Source organism: Cyprinodon variegatus, unplaced genomic scaffold (genome assembly GCF_000732505.1).
Source record: "Cyprinodon variegatus isolate N-32 unplaced genomic scaffold, C_variegatus-1.0 Scaffold541, whole genome shotgun sequence".
In the NCBI taxonomy this organism is placed as follows: Eukaryota; Metazoa; Chordata; class Actinopteri; order Cyprinodontiformes; family Cyprinodontidae; genus Cyprinodon; species Cyprinodon variegatus.
Genome location: NW_015150994.1, coordinates 507475 through 528893, shown reverse-complemented (window position 1 = coordinate 528893; position 21419 = coordinate 507475). Strand labels below are relative to the sequence as shown.

Below are 21419 nucleotides of genomic sequence, written 5' to 3'. Positions count from 1 at the left end.
CCCATTGGCTCCTGTGGGGGGACTTTAGCACCCCATTTGGTTCCTGAGGGGGGACCATAGCACACCCTTTGGTTCCTAAGGGGGGACCTTGGCACACCGTTTGGCTCCTGTGGGGGACTTTAGCATGCCCATTGGCTCCTGTGGGGGGACTTTAGCACCCCATTTGGTTCCTGAGGGGGGACCATAGCATGCCCTTTGGCTCCTGAGGGGGGACCTTAGTACACCCTTTGGTTCCTGAGGGGGGACCAATACATGCCCTTTGGCTCCTGAGGGGGGACCTTGGCATGCCGTTTGGCTCCTGAGGGGGGACCTTGGCACGCCGTTTGGCTCCTGAGGGGGGACCTTGGCACGCCGTTTGGTTCCTGAGGGGGGACCTTAGCACGCCGTTTGGCTCCTGAGGTGGGACCTTTGCACGCCGTTTGGCTCCTGTGGGGGACTTTAGCACAGCCTTTGTCTCCTGTGGGGGACTTTAGCACAGCCTTTGTCTCCTGTGGGGGACTTTAGCACGCCCTTTGGTTCCTGAGGGGGGACTTTAGCACGCCCTTTGGCTCCTGAGGAGGGACTTTTGTTCCTGAGTGGAGACCTTAGCACGCCATTTGGCTCCTGAGGGGGTACTTTAGCACACCCTTTGGCTCCTGAGGGTCGACCTTAGCACGCCCTTTGGCTTCTGAGAGGGTACTTTGGTTCCTGAGGGGGGACCTTACCACGCCCTTTGGCTCCTGTGGGGGGACTTTAGCACACACTTTGTCTCCTGAGGGAGGACTTGAGTACAACCTTTGGCTCCTGGGAGAGGACTTAAGCACACCCTTTGGCTCCTGGGAGAGGACTTTAGCATGCCCTTTGGCTCCTGGGAGAGGACTTTAGCATGCCCTTTTGCTCACAAGGTGGAACTTTAGCAGGTGCTTTTGCTTCCAGGGGGGGACTTTAGCACACATTTTGGCATCCAAGAGGTTACCCTAGCACACTCTTTAGCTCCTTAGGTGGCACTTTAGCATGCATTTGGGCTTCCAAAAGGGCCCTTTAGCATGTGTTTTTCAACATTTGGGCCACAAGCCCACTGCTGTAGACACACTGATGGACTTGGAGGTTTACTTTTAGTGTCTTCAGGTCGGCTTTCAAGTTGAACTCAAGTTTGGATGACCACTTCTGGACACATTAGGTGTTTCTTTTTTTTTTTTTTAAACCACCCACCTCTAGACCCACAGAAGCAGAGATGATTTCAACAGATAAATCCCTTACCAGACTCATAAGCTGCTGCAATCTTCTTTCTGAGGACCTTAGCAGCTCTTTGGATGACTCTCACCTCAGAAGTCAGGAGCATCCTACTAGGTTTAAAAGCAGCCAACTTTTCTAAAATGCTCCTAATGTGAAATGCAATGTTAATTAGAATTAAATGTTTATTTAGATTACTATTATTTCTCTGTTTTGTTCAAATAGACAAGAGGAGTCCAGATATATTAGATACCTCCGTTTTTTTTTTCCCCAGGTGTGTATAAGAGTAGGACTAAAACGCCTCTTCAGAGCTGTAGGGTAAACAGAAAACACCAAGTAGAGGGATATGGTTGCATGTTATTAAGCTTACAGTGGCTCAGCTGGACCCCCTAAAGCTCAGAGGATTAGGAAAACAACCAGGCTGCTTTGCAACAGGAGCGTCTTTCGACTACTGTGAAGCAAAGCAAACAATTTACGCACAAACCTGCCTAAAAAAAAAAAAAAAACTTAATCACCTTCAAATCGCGCCCTGCAAGAAAACCAGGGAAGCTCAATGATCCGGGATGCCTTCCCGTCTTCCTCCTCCTGGATCCACGCACAGTCCCTGCCCACCAAAAGGCTTTTATATCCTTCCCACGGATCACGCAGAAATCCTGATCCACCGCACAAATGGATCTCTCCCTTTCAGGTGGGACGTGGATTTGGAGCCGCGGCCATTCGAAACAAAACGCGTCCGGGCCGCGGATCGGGCTTTTCTAGCAGAACAATGAAGAGCTGCACACCGCCTCCAGCGCTGCTGACGCTGGTGGAGCTGGTGGAAGTGGTGGAGGTGGTGCGCCCTGGCGCATGGGGCGCGGAGCGCGCGCAGCCAATAGGTTGCGCAATAGTGCCGCCTATTGGCTGTTAGCGCCAATACAAACATGGAAATACCTTAAACCTTTCCCCCATTGAACATTTTTCAAAAACAAACAATAAAAAAAATGATGGAACTATGGAATCATTTTGGATTAAATCTTTATAAACATGTTTTTGGTTTGCATGGGAAAAAAGCCTGATATAACTAGAAGATTCATAAGATTTGACTTATTCATGTAACTTCTCATCATTCTTTCCTTTTTCTCCAACTGAAACTGAATGGTATCTCTCCAATATTTAAAAAGGGACAAACAAATATAGCCATAAATACACAGTGCATACATATATGAGTGCCTTCATCGGTCAATTTATTTAAATTATAATGTCTGTTTTCCCCTGTACTGAATGTCTAAATGTACATATCCATCCCCCTAATATGACTTGTTACATTTTCTGTGTTCCAGAGTCTTTCTGCATCGAGTTTGTATGTTCTCCCTGAGCATGTGTGGGTTTTCTCTGGGTACTCTGACTTCCTCCCACAGTCCAAAAATATGACTGTTAGGTTAAGTGGGTTCTCTAGATTCTCCTTAGGTGTGAGTGTGTGTGTGTGTGTGTGAATGATGTTTATCCTGTTCGTCTCTGTGTTGCCCTGCAATGGACTGGTGACCTGTCCAGGGTGGACCCCGCCTCTTGCCTGTAGACAGCTGGAGATAACTATTAGTCTATTTTATTGCATGCCTTATACCCACACTGTTTTAGATATTTTTATATTTTATTTACCTATTCCATATTATATGTTTTATGTTGCATGATTGTACCATAAAAAATTCCTAGTTTGTGAACTCCTTCACTAACAATGGCAATAAACCTGATTCTGATTCTGAGGAACCTGCACCCCTCGCGACCCCAATTGGGAAAAGGGTGACGGATGATGGATGGATGTTCTTTGTTTATTTTTGGTAGAAATATGTTTATTGAAACATTTAATTGAGGGTGCAATGAAACATCCTTTGTTCCTACATTTTTTTTAATGCACATAGATGCTAACAAAAACAGGGATGCTGTTCCTAAATCTACAAAAGTCAATAAAGTGAATAATATCTGCTATTCAACTAAAACGTAAACAAATACTTACATGGAGTATACTTTCGTTTATTAACTGTTCCAATCAATTCACTGTATTGTCATGATCTTGGCAGTGATAGCTGGATTTGGCTCTTTTCTCACATCTATTTAGCTCCGCCTGTCACTCATCAGATCCACATATTCCTGCTTTTTATTTAAGCTGCCTGTTCCCAGCCATTGGTGCCAGATTATTCAAGCTGCGTTCGAGTAACTCTAGCATTCCTGTGTGTTTCTGATTACTTGATCTTGAAAAGTTTCTGCCTCTGGACTTCTGAGTTTTGTTTGCCCCTTTTCTACTCTGTTTGCCTGATCTGTTTTTGGACTGATTGCTGGATTCTGCCTGCACCCAGAGTTCTCTCCTGGAACTCACTGCATGCTGTGAAGAAAAACTCTTAACCAGAGAATCCAGTGAACCTGCCCCATCCGTTGAGCCACTGAACGTTGAGCAGATAATAAACCACTTAAAAAAAAAAAAATGCATCCTCCACTATGTCTTTAATGGTTTAAACCGTGACACTTCCACTTCCATGCTTCATAGTTGGAATAGAAGTATGTATTTGCTTCATGTTTATATTTTACTAAACATGTTATATGCTCTGATGACCAAATTATCTGTTTTAGAGTAATCTTTAGGAAGAGCCAAGTTGTTGACTGTTTGTATGATTAGCCATTTTAGGTATACATGTACAGGTATCATCTTTTCACTCAAAGATAGTAAATCCCTTGGTGGGTCGAGTCATTTTTCTTCAAGTGTTTTTATAGTATTGTGTAAAAATACTGTGGCATGGATACAATCGTTAAAAAAAGAGTTGGCCCGTACGGGGATCGAACCCGCGACCTTGGCGTTATTAGCACCACGCTCTAACCAACTGAGCTAACCGGCCATGAATGTCATGGCACAAACATGAGATATTATTCCTCAACGTGTCCATGTCACTACAGCTATATGCTTTTTTTCTATATGCATGTGTTTTAAAGACAATATAGACAGTATACCGAATTTAACCCGAGCTGTCCGGGTCAAACATATCTCGAAGCGGGAGTGACGGTCTGTTGCTATAGTTACCCCCCAAGAAGGCAAGGCTGCTCACGTGACCTGGCAAGATGGCGACTATAATGCAGAATGGGATGTAAGTGTGTGAGTATATTTAGCTAGTCGCTGCAATCCTCCACGCCGGCGTGTTGTTTGGTAATTTCTATCGGCGCTATGTCGCTGTTTTCCTGTAAGAAGCAGAAAACATTTCGCTCCGTCTGGGCTTTGCTTCTTCATAGCAGCGGAGGAAGGGCTACATGAATCAGCTAACGTTAGCTCTCCCTCTGATCACTTATTGTTGTACCGTTACTGGGCTCCTAATGCTGTTATCAGGCCGGGTTGATCCCGGTTACTTTCTTATAACTATGTTTCCTTTCTGCCAGGATCTGAAATACGGGAGTCCGAAATTGGACAAAATTGGGATCTGCTGGTGAATTGTTCATCTTCCCTGGTCATCAGGATGGCTTTAAATGTCTTTGGTAAGCAGCATCTAACATCAGATGATGTCATTGGAGGGAGTTAATTTTCTTTTTATTTGAGTAATACATCCAAACTGACTGTAGATAATAACAACATGCAGTATTAGGGAACTTAATATTTATGTACACTTGTTATTACCTTGTAGTATCAAGGTTTAATGTTGGAATTTGACATAATTTTAACTTTAAAAAAAGAAAAGTTCCACAATTCAGTAGAAATAGGATGGAAAATTTAAAGGGGATCAATTGATATAATCATCATTTGTTGGTACAAATATTAAATGTGAAAATATATCATTTAAAATTATTCCAAATATTGTTTATTTGATGTGATACAAAGATTAATCAATAGGATTGTACTTGTTTAGCCACAGACTTTTAATACATTAAATTCCCTTTCTGTCAATCTGTTCCGCATTAATACCGTAATTAAGAAATAATTATTGCTTTCAATGTTTATTTTAATTGAACACATTTGTTTGAAATTATTGGTGTTGATCATTTATCTTTAATCAATGGAGTATTTGGGATTGTGGAACTATTGGGAGCTGTGTGCAAAATGTTGATTTTACATCAAATATTTGTTATTGTTCCCCCTGGTTTGCATTAAACAGTCCATAATAAAGTAAACCCAAACCTGCCACACCTTTCCTTGCATGTTTGCAGTAGAATTTGGCCGCAGAGTGCTTGTTATGTCTGCATGCCGGCGTAGTTTATCTAATCGAGCGGCTGTATTGCCTTGGGAAAGGAGGGTGAGACGGTCGCCCTCCGAAGAGGATCTGGAGCTATTTTGAAGACAGGATACCAAGAGGACGAGTGCTGAATAGATAAGGCTTGAGGAATGAACGCAGAGAGCACCGAGACAGGAAGTCTTGTTGTTAGTTTCACACATGCAGCAAAGATGGAACAATTTGCAAAGTGCCGAGCAGAGAATGCCTGTTTATTTGGATTAGATAACTCTGGAGTTTGTTGTGGAAACGGGTTAATTTATTGTTTTGGTTGTTTCCAGCATTGTTCAGAGAGTTTCTAGGGAGGTTTTGTTAATCATTTATAGTTATTATAAGCAGGAAAATACAGATAAGACAATCTTATCTGCCAACGTTTCATTTTGTGGCTGTCAAGCTTTCGGCGTAGGGAACGATGAAGCTTTTGTAGCTGATGTGCTTAAAAGCTGCAGAATATTTTCTAAATGTAATGAATTTAAAAAATTTTTTTTGCTCAGATTGGACACAAATGTTACTTCATGAAATGCTAAAGGCCCCAGACTGATAAGAGAAGCGGGAAAGAAGAAAATAGGCACATGTTGCACCTGATGTTATCAGAATACAGTGTGCTCTGCGTCGCACGATTTTCAGCTATCAGCCAGCCCTACCTCTGAGTCATTCGACAAACTCGGTTAACGGTAACTTTTCATGTTTTTCAAAGGATTTCAATGGCATTGGTGAAGATTATCTTCAGCTAATTTGGAAGAATTTAGACTTAAAACACCTCAAAATTAAGTAACAGTTTCAACTGGGAAGATTTGGAGTTAAAAGCTCGTTTTGGTCTGAAAAAACCAAAAAGGAAAATAATTAATTTGAAGTTTTTTTCCTACCAACTCCATCTGTGTTTCTATCCATCCTTCTTTTTTTTAAGTGTGCGCTTACAAAACTAATAACAGATAGTTATGATAAATTTATGATAAAGGAGAGGGGAGCATGGACAAAAAAAAACATATAGATAATCAAAAATGTAAAAAGATGCACACATGCAAAAAGAAAAAAAACAAAAAAAAAATAAAATAAATATAACTGCATTCATTATAATAATAATATAATTATAACCCCAAATAAATGAATATATGTATGTATGTTCTAGTTAATATACTTAATAGGTGAGTAAAGAAAGAGGACAAAAGAAATCCATAGAGGGATGAGCACATAAAAAAAAAAATAATAATAATAAAACAAAAATGATTCTTAATTTTTATGTACCGTATTTTCCGTACTATAGAGCGCACCCCACTATTGACCACGCCCAGTTATTTTTTTAATAACTGGAAACGTACATAAATAAGCCGCTGATATCTACTGAACTATCTCCCACCAAACCTGTAGGGGGAGCTCTACATATGGCTCCTAGAGAAGAGACGAAGAAGAATGCTAGCTCCCTGTCACTACCCTATCCGTCCCGAAAGCATGATCCGTACCATCAGCTCTTTTGAGCATGTGCAACCAGATATACATTCGGGTTCCCATAAATAATGTAATTACGGTACTAAAACTATTTTTTTCTATCCTTAACTCCCTAAAAAATGCTAATACACTTCTTAAAAAAACATGTTTTATGACTTTTCTGAGACAATTTGATGGTTTTTACATTATATACATTAACCTCTTAAAACCCACCGGGTCGGTAGACCTTAAATGGGGGTAATAATTCAGAATGCATAAAATTCCATCTGTTACATTTTTACCAGCAGGGGGAGCCATTGCGCGCAGCGCCAAGCTGACACCAAAAGTTCCAAACCCCACAGCTCTGGAACTGTTATAGCTAGAGATCTGAAATGTTCTGCATTTGTGGTTGATATGATGTAGAACAAATATAATACAATAAAACCTGCTTTTTCTCAAGAATGTCTTTATTACTCCTGTTCAAAAAAGACGTATCATTTCCAAGAATTAAAAAAACACAACTTTGAGTCATGTTTGAACTGATGAAGCTTGGTCTGTGATCTACTCACCCAAATGGAATTTATATATGGGCTTACAGTTCCTAAGTTATTTGTTTTTCCATTTTGGTATGCAAAATAGGCGAGGATTAGCCAAAATGAGGTGGATGTTAAGAGGTTAAACTGTTTGCCTGATGTCATCATGGGACATGCTCAGAGTAGTCCATTAAAACGTGATTAAACCATGTTTATCTGCATTTTAGTGGTTTCTTTAGATTATGCACGATATACCGTAATGTTAACCCGAAAGGAAAACATAAAACTCAGAAAGACTAGATTTATATTTAAACCAAAGTTAGCTCCTGGAAGTAGCGTAGGGTCTCATTTCCAGTACAGGTTAGGGTGCAGACGATTGATAAAACAGAAAGGATTTTAATGCATTTATTTTCTCAGGAAATATACTTTATTAGCCTTTCACACCCTACAGTTTAGTGCACTTTGCATTTTTTTGGGAGGGAGGAATTTAATTTAGGTCTTTTTTTACGAAATAAAATTAAGGGCGACCTGGATTTATATCTGGTTGCGCAAATCAGCTCATGGTACGGATGGTTCTTCTGCGAAGGATCAGGTAGTGATACTCCAGTTAGCTGGTTAGCTCGCAGCAGTAAGAACTTCTAATGCAAGATGGATCTTCATCAGCGTTTTATTTCAGCTCTGCAGGAGTTGAACCTAGTCTCTTCATTGGTTCGGTAGCTTTAGTGCAGCAAATATGGGGGACAGTTAATGTCTCTATTGTGAGATCAATAAAATTCTATTTCTATTTCTGTTTTTTTTTTTTCTTTTCAATAAATGTCAGAAAACTATTCCTACTTTGAATTTTAGCAGTGTACCTACAAGGAAAAACACGCTTATTTTAACTTTTAAAAAAAGACAGTCAGCTCTGATTATACTGTTATTTCTTGGATGTTGAAAAGGCCAGACACGATTAAAGTTTCGGGGATGTTGAGAGAAGAAGCCTCTATAGCTAAAACCATATTAGTCAACATTCATTTGAAATAAGTGACTTTAGTTGTCAAAAACATGTTTGCGGGAATTTGAATTTTGTTAGATTTTGCTTTCAGGTTTAAAATCAAAACATTGGCTTTGGTTTATATTGTGACTCTGGAGCCTGGACCTGAGCCTAAGCTGTTCTGACAGAACATCGCACCTTCTAATAAGCCGCATGGTTCAAAGCGTTGGGGAAAAAGTAGCGGTTTATAGCACAGAAAATACGGTTTATGCAATGTCACAGTTTCTAAGGCCGGCTTTGATAACTGCCAAAGGTACTACAGATGAAAACTCTCTAGGTTTAGCTAACTAACGCGTGTTTATATTGTAAAAAGTAGATTTAAGTGCATTGTTTCTTGCCAAATAAATAAATGTGCTTATGTATGAAAATACAGTTATTATAACCATCCCGTCTACCCATATTTTTACCTGTCAGTCCATTCATGTGTTGATCCCTCTGGGTTTTTTCCTTCTTTTTGTTCCTTTGAGGTTCAAATATTATGCAGAAATTCATTTTATAATTTTTTTAGAGCCCTGCAGCCACTTTTCTTTTCTGTTTCTCCAGTCTCTCAAGACTAAATGAGGATTGATGTTAAGAGGAAACGTTGTTAATGAATTCCTACCCCTGTGCAGACAGAACATTTTGCTTTTTTTTTATATTGTTCAGTAACTATTTAAACAGCATGATTGATTATTTATCAGCACCACACAATACAATTTTCTTCCAACTTAAACGCTTCAGCATTTTAACCTTTAAGCTTTGAATATTTGGGGGTTTAGATTAAACCTTCATGCTTTATTATTGCTTTTTTTGAATGGGAAAGTTAATTTCATGTAGCTGATGGATTAGTAATAAATTGTCCAGCAGGTATCCCTGTAGCCTCAGTAAAAAACAAGAATTAGAGTTTCTCTTTTCTTTTTCCTCAGATCATGATGAGTACCGACCTCCGGTCTGGAAATCCTACTGTAAGTAACAAAACAAACATTTTTTTATCTCCTTTACATTTTTTGTTTAATGAAAGTAACCCTTTGCAAACCACCTGATGTCTGTTTTTTCTGCTTTAGTGTACCAGCTCCAGCAGGAGGCGCCACATCCACGCAGGATCACCTGCACATCAGAGGTGAGAGCTCACTCTTGTTTTCTTAGTAACCAGGAGATTTGAGTTTTTCTCTGTTATCATGAGCTGAAAGCTTCTCCCAGAAATTATCCTGTGGAAGATTAAAAGTTTATTTTTATGAAACCATCTGTGTAAAATCCTAATTCGAGTTCCTTGGCAGGCAAATAAGCAGAGGTGAAGAAAATTAAGTTTAAAACAATAACAGGCGGAAGTGAAAGCTAATTTTGAAACATGTAAATAGATGAGACATGCTTAGAAATAGAGTTTTAAATTGTTTATTTTTGCATGATTTTAATGTAAAAGCTTCAATAAATGGTACAGGGTTCATTTTGGAAAAGTCTAAATTCTTCCTGGTATTTTCTAAATGAAGATCACAATAAAAGGAATACGTTTTGTTTGAGCTGCTGAACGTTATTTCAACCCTTTTATCTCAAATATAAAACATTAAAAGACCATGTATATTAATTTCTGTTTAATTGACAAGCTTGAGTTTTTATTCACATAATCAATTACTATAGTTTTACCAGACAGAAAACAATAAATGTAAAAAAAATATATATATACTTTTTTTTTTCTGTTTATTGATATTTAGGATTTAACTGCACCTCTTGAAAAAATAAGAAAACAAAAGTAGAAAACAAACTGGTCAGATGAGACCAAATTATAATTTCTTCTTTAGCCTTTCTGCAATTTGGGGGATTGTTGGCCCGGTGGTTAGAGCAGTGCTCTTGTGCTCTGAGAAGGTTACAAGTACCCGGTTTGAATCTCTACAGCCTGCACTCTGGGTTCCTCAGCAAGACCCTTAACCCCAAACTTCTCCTCGGGCGCCACACAATGGCAGCCCTCTGCTCCCCAAGGAGATGGGTTAAATGCAGAGAGTGAATTTCCCCATTGTGGGACAATTAAGGGATTTACATTAATTGTAAATTCCTTAATTGTCAGAACAATCTAGTATTCCACCTGTTAAACAGGGTACAGGGATTATTATATACAAGTTATTCTTACAGTAATTGTTTTATTTATAATAATGTAAAAGTCATACCCAACTCAGATGACAAGACAGGAACTTTTCTGCTTCAATTCATCACAGCAGAGTAGGCGGTGGCAGTGATCACACAGGAAAACTGAAACAATCTAATAAATTAATGCACAAGCTGATTGTCTTCCTCTAAAGGGCAGGAGTCCTGCTGATGTTGCAATTAATGTTACCCCCCAAATCAAACCACCAGATGTGTGTGTGTGTGTGTGTGTGTGTGTGTGTGTGTGTGTGTGGTTTTGGAGAACCCAAAGGGATTAAAGGTGTTGAAATGATCTGTCTGGTGAACAGAGTTGTTAATGCTGACCCAGGCAAACGGATTGAGGACACCCCACCACCCCTTGTGCTTGCTGGATTTGAGCAAAAAAGGAAGGCTTTGGGTGTCTGCCATATGTGACACATGTGATTATTTATTTAATTATTTATTTTATAGTTTGTATTTACTTTTAGGTGGTATCACAGAATATATTGTACTCATTCTAAAAGATCTCCAATAACTCTGCAAACCACTGTGAATCATTCAATGGTCCCTTTGAAAATAAGTCAAAAATCTTAAAAAAAAAAAAAGTAATTTCAGCATTATCCTATTACTAATTAATCAGTCATGGTAAAGATTAGAAACTCCTTTATTCATGAATAGAATAAGAATGAGGTACATTTAACTCTTTAATTAAAAATTCTACTAAAAAGTCTCCTAAAGGGGATGGTCAATGTTTGGTCCAGACATGGCACATTTGACTGAATCTATAACTTCAGCTATGAGTTGATCCTTAAAAGAAAGCTGCACCATTATTCTGTGTGAGCACTACTGTTGTTATTTGCTCTAAATCTTCTACATAATACTAGTCAAGGTTTGTATGACCAAAATACGAATCATTTTCTACCTTGACAATCCAGAATAGACTATACACAACCTATGTCCCTTTTTTTGAGGAAAAAGCCTTGTTACCTTTACATCCCAATGGAAATGTACATGAGATATTCAGTTTCATGTTTTTTTTAGACACATTGGGGTTTATCAGAGATTACTTTCTAAATTTTGGTAATGAAGAAAGTGAAACAGCTTCCCTGCAGTCTCAACAACTACACTAGTTGAATTGTGATGATTGCTCCATAAGGATTTACACGATATCTGGTGATCAAGCTGCATCTCCCTGCACTACAAAGGCTCCTATTTGTAAAATGAATAAATCATGAATTTATTCGCTTGTATTTTTACTTAAATAACAACCATCCAATCCAATGACCAAAAATCAAACAAAGCCTCTTTCCTACAGAAATTAACGCATTAACACGTGTTTTTTCAAACATTGGTTGACCCGCTTACAATCGGCATTTGGCTCACTTCCCACTGGCAAAAAAAAGCTTGGTCTAACCCCTCGCTTGCAGAGTGTGTGGCCTCTGTTTCCCCGCAGCTGCGTGTCTGGTGATACCATCATGCTGAGTTAGCATTGATGCTGTCACAAGTGCGATAGAAATCAGGAAAGTAAACAATGGAGAGACATGTAACGAAGCCAGGATGTAGTCGCACTTTTATCTGTCAGAATCCTTCTTCCCAGTGCTGCGGTGTGTTTTTCGAATGTAAACAGTGTTGTTTTGCCTTGTTAGATCAGAAGCGACTGGCACGGTGTGTTGACGTCAGTACCTCGCGCTCAATGGTATCATGTAAATTTGCATTTTAACCCGGCTCTGGTGTTCCCACAGCATGCCGATCATAGCAAAGGCGATTTTAATGTGGGTTGCTTGCCGCATCAGTGAGCTGTTCCCATTGCCACTAAAAGCCGGTTGTTCCCAGGTTGAAACAGTTTTTTTGGCCAGAGGGAAAAGGGTACAAGAGTCAGTAGATGTCACAAAACAGCAATATCTTTCATTGTTTAGTGAAGTTCAGAATGCGATGTATGTGTGCACAATGTCTTTGCACTACAGGGATAAAACTTATTTTTCATTCATTCTCTATGAGACCAAAACCTACCTGTTAATTCAGGTAGGTATTGGTCTCAGAGTTAAAAAAGGTGTTGAGGCCACATTTTACAATCCTTGATTTTTGTCTAGAATGAGAGCAATGTGCCCTCATTGATTAGATTTTAAGCTTGGTATTGCTTCCCTCAAAGTCCTCTTCTTGTCACGGTCTCTGTCTCAAGAATCATCATGGTTTCACTTTTACTTACTCAAAAGTCATGGTCTTGTCTAAGTCTTAATCTCAAGACCAGCCTTAGTCGTATCTCCTTTAACATCTTAGTCTTTTCTCTGGCATCTGAAAACATGTTTTTTTTTGTTTTTTTGTTTTTTACAGTAGACTGTCTTGTATATCATCTTGGCCCCTGTCCTGGCTCATTTAAATTCCAGATCTGTGTCTTAAAGTTGGCTTGGTCTTGGTTTTGCCTCCTTTAAAGTCTTGATCTTGTTCCAGCCTCTTTCTCAAGACTCCTCATTGTCTCAAGTGTTGCCACCTTAAAAGCAATGGTCTTGTCTCGGCCTCAGTCTCAAGTCTGGTCTTGGTCTTTATCTTAATCTTTCTTACTCTAAATTCTTAATATCTTTTTGGTCCAAAAGTGGAAGGTTCTTGAACAAGTTAATCTGAATGACTTAATCTGACCTCCTGCAACGTCTTGTCGTTGTTACAGGTGTTTCTTACAGTGTTCGACTATTGAAACTCTTGGCCTAGTGAAATCTCTCTTGAAACTTAACTTGGTTTCAATCTTGCCTTCTTTAAATTCTTGTTCTTGTTGTTTTTTTCTGCCCTGTGAAGTGAAATGAGCACTAAGAGTTGATATGCAAGGAAGAAATTGTATTATTTTACTCTGCAGAGGAGAACAACACTCACAGTTGAACTGTCAGTGTGGCTCTGCCATGGTGGTTTCCCACTCCTAGATATATAAGAAAATTCTCACACACAAACATTGGGTCTTCCCAAGAGAAACAACTTTGAGTTAATCCAAGACATACATTTCTTGCCAGTCAGATAAAAACATTTCAAAGCAACCGTGTCTTCCGTTCATGGTAATAGGGAGTCTTAAACACCTGGAAGGGCATGTATCCATATTTCACCCTTGTCTAGAGTTAGGAGGCAACCGCTCTCTGTCATCTCACACCCAACTCCCCACATAGCTTCCATCATAGAAAGGTTCAAGGTAACATCTATTTGGCTGAGTAAAGGCACAGTCTCTCATATCTCACAGTCAGATAATTCTTGAGGATGGTTTCTCAGGAGTTTGAGTTTAGTCTTTAACCTGGTCTTGCTTCCTTTAACGTGTTGGTCAACACTTTTCTCTGGTGAGACAGTCTTGACTACACAAATATTATAAATACACTCTGATGTGTTGTTCCGGTTGTTTGATAGTGTTCTGCTTACATTATTGACCCTGCCAATTTCTAAACTGTTGTGACGATAAACCTGCTGTGAAATCCCCAGCAGGCACGTCAGCTTGTTGACAATACAGATTAGCAGAGGATGTTTTTACACGGTCCTGAGCCAGAGAGTTTAAAAATATTTGCCCTGAGACACACCACTTAGATTTTATTGGTGAGATTTAACATTTTAAAGGGTATGACTTTAAAGTCAACGCATGCTTTGAATATAGTCATTTTAGCTTTTACTTTTCATTTGAAAGTTAAATCCCCTTCCACTTCACTTTGTTCCAATATTTGCCTTAAAGGACGCAGCAGCTAAAATGTGTTTTGGCTTGAATCCCTCTTTACTAAGTGCAGTCGATGGTGTCAATTGAGTGCTAGTGATGGTTATTAGAGATGGTACTTAGGCCTAAGGGTGGTTTTGGCTTGTGTCCTGGTGAACACGTGCACAGCTGACAGGCGTATTGTGGACCTCCAGTTTGCTCATAAACCAGCTGGATCTCCTTCAGTTAATCTAAAATTTCTTAAACTGTTTGAGTGTAGCGTGCCTCGGCTGTAACTATGTACAAAAGACTTAGTATTTTATGTAATTCTATAAGGTTTATTTTTAAACCGAAGCAGCTTTGAAATTAATATTTACTGCTGTTGGGTCTGTGTTGATTTATTGGCTCAACAGCAGTTTGGTTGGCAGAAACAAGGTGTTCAGCGTTTAAATCTGTCTCATGCAGTATTGCTTTCGCCCACATAATCACGAACACAGAGGCTGCTTGGTGAGATCTACATTAGGTTTATAAAATACGGTGTTTTTGGTTGGACTGCCCAGAAGCCAGTGATATTTCACGCCTGTCATTTGCAGGCTATGTTTCTAATTAAGGGTTTATTTAACTTCTGGGTATGAAAAAGTGGAAAAATTAAAAAGTATTCCCAGTCCAGTCGTTATACTGTTAGATGTTCTACTATAGAAAAAATTATGAGTTGAGAAAATGTACATGTTTCCAAATTTGGTTCTCTGTCCCATTTTTGTACTCACCACCCAGCCATCTATTGTTGTAACCATATAAAGATGCCCAGAACTCCACATTAAAGTGCTATTTTCTCTCCCTCTAGGTGGAAAACCGTCCTAAGTACTATGGTAGAGAGTAAGTAGATGTTTCTTTCTTGGACCTGATGACTGTTGCCGATCCTTTAAATCTGAGCCCCCCTGTTGGCTTTCATGTTCCAGGTTCCATGGGATGATCTCCAGAGAGGAGGCTGATCAGCTCTTGAGTCAGGCCGAAGGCAGCTACCTCATCAGAGAGAGTCAGAGGCAGCCGGGCACGTACACCCTGGCTTTAAGGTATCCGTGTTAAACTGCAAATGTGTAGATTACAGCTAAAACAGGAGCAGAAGGGAAGCCTTTGGAGTAAACAGGCAGTTAGGAGACAAATTTTCAAATAACGAGTTGAATCAGGCTGCATAGAAAGCTTCAGATGTTTTTTTAGTGCATTTCAGCTCCAGTGTTGCTTTATTAATTTGAATGTGAGCCACCATATTTTCACTGAGTAGGTGTCACACTTAAAATGGGCTCATGGCTTGGTTCAGATTGCTTTTGGGTCATTTGCTCTATTCATAGACGTGTCATTCTTCCACCTGTAAAGCTGGCTCTAATTACCTTCCATAAATACTCGTTCATAACACAGAGTCCCAGTCTGGGTGGCAAAAAAGGAAAAGTTGGGTTTTGGGTTAATGATTCACAGTTTTTCAACAGATGGAGCTGACAAACGTTGACCCATTTCAGATTCCAGTCACACTGTCTGCAGAAATGTTAACTTAATGGTTACTACAAGATATACTTAACTAGGTGCGATATTTGATTGGAAGGGGAGAAAATAAAACAAGTCATCTATAAAAATGATCAATCTCTGAAGGAAATGTTGTGTCTCGTTCTGCCAGATTTGGTAACCAAACGAGGAACTTCCGTCTCTACTATGATGGGAAACACTTTGTTGGAGAGAAGAGGTTCGAGTCCATCCATGACCTGGTGACTGATGGCTTCATCACACTCTACATCGAGACAAAGGTGACTTTGGGTTTTACCTACCTTAGCAGAAAATTAGAAGGTGAAAAGATGTTTTTTCCAGACTTTCTCCAAAGCCGGGCTTACACTGTGCGATTTTTTTAGATTGGGCCGACTTTCAGCCTGATCGTGCATTGTGTAGTACACTGGGGGTAACGAGGGGTAGTCAGCCTCCGATCAGGAATCGTGAGGTTGGGAGAAAATCAAACATGATTGATTTTCAGTCGACCGTCATGGGCAAATCGCTCAGTGTGTAAACAAGGATTCTTCTTCTTCTTCCTCTCAGATGAAAACACAGAAGCATGGCGGGGGTGTGAGTGAAATGGAGTTCTTTCTGTAAAAATTACAGACCATAGTAGCCACGTTTGCTCAGCCATATCTTTGCTCAGATACGTCGTTGCCTTTTCTTTTTAGGGCTTTCAGCACAAAATTGCAGAAATTGCCAAGGCAGTTTGGTTTTGGCTTCTGGGTAGACGAGTCCGAATAGCTCCATCTCACTGCGGAGTTGAGTCCGACGTGGATGGATTTGCTCCGCATATCCATCTGGAAACCTTCCGTTGAAGTAATTTTGGGAAGGGGCGAAAATACTGGTTAGCTGATTGGCCTATGTTGGTTCCTCTGAGAAAAGCCTCCAGAGCAGTGTTTTGCTCTTCTTTCAGTGAAGAAATACTCTGTAATTCCGATAAAACTTGGTCGATAGCCACGCTAACGCTAGTTTCATCAGCTGAAGCCGCCATGTTCTTTAGACTGAACTGTCGCGCTTCTCGTTGCGTCACACCTCAACCCGCCTCAAAGCCAACGCTGATTGGACGTTCGTTTGGTGAACGGCTCCAAATTTTCTTTAACGGAGAGTCTCCAGACTGATTAGCGAGTAAAACCTTGAAAGCTCGCGAGATCAGGATGGTCTCACGAGGCTAGCAGCTGCGTGCAACGATTGAAAAATCGCAGTGTATGCCCGGCTTTACTCTTGGTTTCCTTTCATTCTCTGGTGGTGTTTGACTTTATTATGTTCCTCCTTTTTTTACCTTATTTTTTGATTCCTTTATTCTTTTATCCGCGTCTTTCTATCCTCTGATCCTGCTGTCCATCCTTCCTTTCATTTCCTTTGTCCTTCCTTCCTTCTTCCTGCTAACCTTCTTTTCCTCCACATATAAAAGCTGGTTAAAATTAAACAGTGTTTTTTGTTTTGTTTTGTTTGATTTTCCACCAAACTCTAAATTAATATTGTAAATCTATTTCTCCTTCCAGGCAGCGGAGTACATTGCCAAGATGACTATAAACCCCATCTACGAACGTGTAGGGTACACAACTCTAAACCAGGAGCCCACCCTGAGAAAAATCCTGCCGCTCGGCCAGGAGATGTCCGACGGCCCCGTCCCTGCGAAAGATGGGCGAAACGCGGAGGAGAGGGTGAGCATGCAGAAACAACTGACCCAACTGATGCAGCGTTAAGCGTTTGTGAAAGGTCAAAAGTCGTAGTTTAAAACCCATCAATGTTTCTTAGATATATAGAAGTTTGATTTGGGAACCTTTAAATAACATAGAAAACAATATCAGTTATTGATTTTTTTCCCTAATGATTTAATTTGCTTAAGAAATACAAAAAGAACCAATAAAACATAAAGGCTAATCATATAGGATTGTAATTGTTTCTAGAGGAAGAGATATAAGGCCCTACAGGCCAATTAGAAACAGGCTGTGGTATAAGGCTGAGTTACAGTATAGCTAAACTTCAGGGTGCAGTATTCTCCCAAAACATAGGGGGCAGTGCAACACATAACTAGTGGAAAGGTAGTAAGAAAGAGAAGAAATGCTTCACTGTGATCCCTATCCCTATTATCTTAATTAAAGTTCTTGACACATAAGTAAAACCGAGAAGAAATCACCTTTTGAGCTCGTTGTAAAGGATGTAAAAGTGTAAAATGTTTTAATTGCAGCAACTTTTCTCCAACCTTTTTATCCGACTCTCTTTTTCCTGTTCTTAAAGATCGTGCAAAGTAGAAATAAATGTTTTTTAGTTTTTCCCACCACAGACATGTTTTTTTTAATCACCCATCTGAATTACAATGATTTAAAACACAAAGTAAATAAAATTAGGTCTCAAAAGTAGGGAAAAAATATTATTTTACATTTTTAATTCAGAAGGAATCTGGTGACACTTTGCACATATGACTTATGTTCAATAGAGAATAGGAGAGTCGCTCTGCACTCTGATCGCAGACACTGGTTGCAGCAACTGCGTCTGAGTCCCTGTGTTTTGGAGGAGAGAGGGGATTGCTCACAGACTGTTCACTGAAGACTGTAAACTCGGAGCGATGCTCTATCTATACTTACCAAAAAAGATCCTTGTTTTACTCTTTAATCAGAAACCGCTTACATTAAAGGTATAGTGGAGGATTTTTGCAAATTTTTAAAAAAGACCCGCCGTCTCCATATGCATATGCACAAACCTGTACCCGCTAACGAGAGGGAAGGTATTAAACGCGCACGAGAGCGTGCACGAGCCCATTTCTCATCGTGCACGCTCTGTTCAAAAGTTGCTGTTTGCGTCGCTCATACAGGCTTGCTTTCCAAAAGAAGATTTGCAATTTTTCCACTAAGTCACAGAAAAATATCACCAGAATGATTGACAATTAGGCGGACCACTTATTTAGATGATCCACCCCCCCAAAAAGAAAGTCCTCCACTATACCTTGAATGCGTTTTCTAGCTTCCTCCTCATAGAAGAATGGATATCCTGTTTTTTTTAGGTTGGCTCTGATATTTACTAATTAGCTGGATCACATGTCTGTGATTTTATATCAGAGATCTAGTCCAGTGCATTTTACATTGATCTATTATTTCTTACCTTTTGCTGCTTACTTGTTAATAGATAATGTAAAGTATATTTATATTTGTGTTAACTCATTACCTGCCTTTTTTTTTTTAACAATGCTTATGTCAAGGCTAAAGTACGGAAGAGGATTAGGGCCACTGAAAAAAAAAAAAGTTAACTGATTTTTTAATTTTATTTCTTTAATCTCAGAATTCTGACTTTTTTCTTAGAATTCTGAGATTAATCTCAGAATTCTGACAGCTAACAAACATGTAAGCATCAAGCCATAGCCATGTCTGTTTTAGAGACTAGCTCTCTTGTTTTATTGACCTTCTGCTCCTCCATTAATGAGGGGACCCCTCGGGCACGTAAAAAGTTGCCTAATTCCGTCATTTTCCACCAATGTGTCACTGGCCACGTCAAACAACTCTCATCTTTGTCAGTGAAGCTGAGTGTTCCCACATCTCCTTCTTCATGGTGCCCATCTACATTAAGATCCAACATTCTGAGATTAAAGTCAGAATTCTGAGATTAAAGTCAGAATTCTGACTTTTCTTCCCATGTTAAACTGAAATAAAGTTTAAAAATCAGTGAAAATTTTTTTTTTCAGTGGCCCTAATCCTCTTCCGTACTAAAGCCTTCACTCATATGGCAAAAATATAAATCATTCAGCTGCTGAATTAGATCGATATCTGCTGATATGCTCAGCCCAGGTATCAGTATCGGATTGGATCAAAAGAAACTGGATCGATGCGTTTCTAATTTTCATGTTGCATTTGACTGTCGGTATAAAAAGCACTTTATGCAGAGGAGGATTTGGTTTAGGTCACATATGTCCTCCGTTCTGGTGTCCAAATAATCCTAAACTCGTCCTCCAGAGGTTCTACAGCAGGGTGACCAAACTGCGGTCTTTAATGTATGCTTAATGCAGACAATTTATGTAAGGAATCATCCAGATTTCCGTTTCTCTAAAGCACACAAAGAGATGAATAATTTATTAGAGGGAGCTGGAAGAGTTTGTTCTGCTAGCAGCGAAGCAAAGAAGTTAGAGAAGTCCGTTTCTTGGTACCGTTGTTTATAACTGGGTAAAGAATGGTTTGTTAAACACTAAAAAAAAAAAAGAAGAAAGAAATCACTGGAATGTAAATAGGAGCAAAGGTGAAGGCAGTTGGTGGGAATGCAGCAGTAGGACGAAGGGATGAGGAGGTGGATGGATGCAGAGGAGAGATGGCCTCCAGCCAGAGGCTCTGCAGTAAAAATTACATAACAGCCGCCTGATGCAGGAGGGGACTTCCTCCAAAACGCTGTCTTCTAAGGGTTCGACGGGAACGCTCCTTCATTTTCATTCATTTGCAAATTGATTAGTGTGGTTTTAAAGAAACTTGTGTAGCTGGATGAGAAAAATAGCAACAAAACCTTCTGAACACTTCAGGCCCTGCATGCCATTCATGGTTTAATCCAAGTCAGGTGAGCAGATAAAGGTGTAAAAACATAGCCTTATTCCTGAGGCCCCCTCCCGTATGACCCGCAGTGCACGGCCACCTTCCTCTGCACCTCATACATCACTGTCTGTGCTTTGGTGTGCATGGGTGGCGGTAGGGAGGGGGTTGGTCCTGCGTACGTGTGTGCTTTAACAATCGGGTGCAACTGCAGACCCGGCTGCGGCTTTGACATTGAGACCAGAGGTGGCTCCCATCATGACTTCATTACCCTTTTATGATTGGTTTGGTGATGCCTCAAAGCCTCTAGATGAGCCCTGATCGTCCCACCTCCCTCTGTTTACCACCTCCTCCATCAGCCAAGATTCACAACCTTTTGTTTTCTTTATGGTTTAATAAAAACACTTATTTTTTAGAGCCAATTTTTGTGTGAACATAATTTTAAATGAGTAAAATATACGCTTTAAGGCATGTTGATTCGTCCCAGAGTGGAATCATTTAACGCACCTCTATTTCTTCTCTCAGTTAGCACATTTAGTCACCTGAAGGGACACATGCAAAAAAAAAACGACAATTGGGTGTTTCTGCTAAAATTTTTGAATGATGGTGTCAATTTAGTAACTTTAAAAATAAGACCTTAAATCAATGCATTATTTGCAGTAATAGCCTGCTACTGTTCTTATCTTTTTTAATCTTTATTTTCAAGGCGATTCTTGGAGACTGTTCCTTTTTCTTCCTCCATTTAGATGATAAAAATGACACAATGATGAGAAATAAAGGGGTGCACACTTGGCTTTTTATTTTTTATCAGGAGCACTAGTGCTCCCCAGATGGAAATATTTAGCAGCACAGACAAAATTTAGGGATCCGATGAATTATTTTTAAATAACAACTCACAATAACAAGGACTGTTTCTTGAGGCTGCTTTTTTTAAGTCACAAATGCCTCTTATAACTTTCGTAACTGATTTGCTCTGTGTTGTCCCCATAAAAATTTATCATTAAATTTTTCAAAGGAGAAAAAAATCCCTCTCTTTCTTATTTTTCAATAAAAGGCAAACATATATCTTTACATAAAAGAAACCTGACTTATTTTAGGGGCAACATGCAAATAAAAAGAGTGATATATATATATATATATATATATATATATATATATATATATATATATATATATATATATCGCACTGAATGAAAGATCTTT

The 21419-nt window shown here is 39.5% G+C and overlaps 2 protein-coding genes and 1 non-coding gene across 8 annotated transcripts in view; 1 reads left to right on the top strand and 2 right to left on the bottom strand.

The window, feature by feature from the left end:
• The window catches only part of LOC107095378 (FERM, RhoGEF and pleckstrin domain-containing protein 1-like), a 62253-nt gene extending 60226 nt beyond the window's left edge, over window positions 1-2027 (bottom strand). For 3 of the 4 annotated variants that reach the window (XM_015391439.1, XM_015391437.1, XM_015391438.1), the window contains exon 1: window positions 1728-2027. The gene's annotated coding sequence lies outside the window, so the exon portion shown is untranslated. The remainder of the gene's footprint in view (window positions 1-1727) is intronic. The other variant, XM_015391440.1, reaches the window with a different exon arrangement.
• Window positions 2028-4002: 1975 nt separating this feature from the next.
• On the bottom strand, window positions 4003-4076 carry trnai-aau. The gene has a single exon. It is a non-coding gene; the product is annotated as a tRNA-Ile (tRNA).
• Window positions 4077-4272: 196 nt separating this feature from the next.
• LOC107095379 (N-chimaerin) overlaps window positions 4273-21419 on the top strand; it is a 27354-nt gene continuing 10207 nt past the window's right edge. The window contains exons 1-8 of one of the 3 annotated variants that reach the window (XM_015391442.1): window positions 4273-4322; window positions 4609-4704; window positions 9329-9367; window positions 9467-9522; window positions 15014-15045; window positions 15129-15242; window positions 15839-15965; window positions 17211-17372. In XM_015391442.1, the coding sequence (XP_015246928.1) occupies window positions 4686-4704; window positions 9329-9367; window positions 9467-9522; window positions 15014-15045; window positions 15129-15242; window positions 15839-15965; window positions 17211-17372 (549 nt within the window). In that variant the 5' untranslated portion in view covers window positions 4273-4322; window positions 4609-4685. Of the gene's footprint in view, window positions 4331-4363; window positions 4497-4608; window positions 4705-9328; window positions 9368-9466; window positions 9523-15013; window positions 15046-15128; window positions 15243-15838; window positions 15966-17210; window positions 17373-21419 lie in introns of those variants that run through there. The other 2 variants (XM_015391441.1, XM_015391443.1) reach the window with 2 other exon arrangements.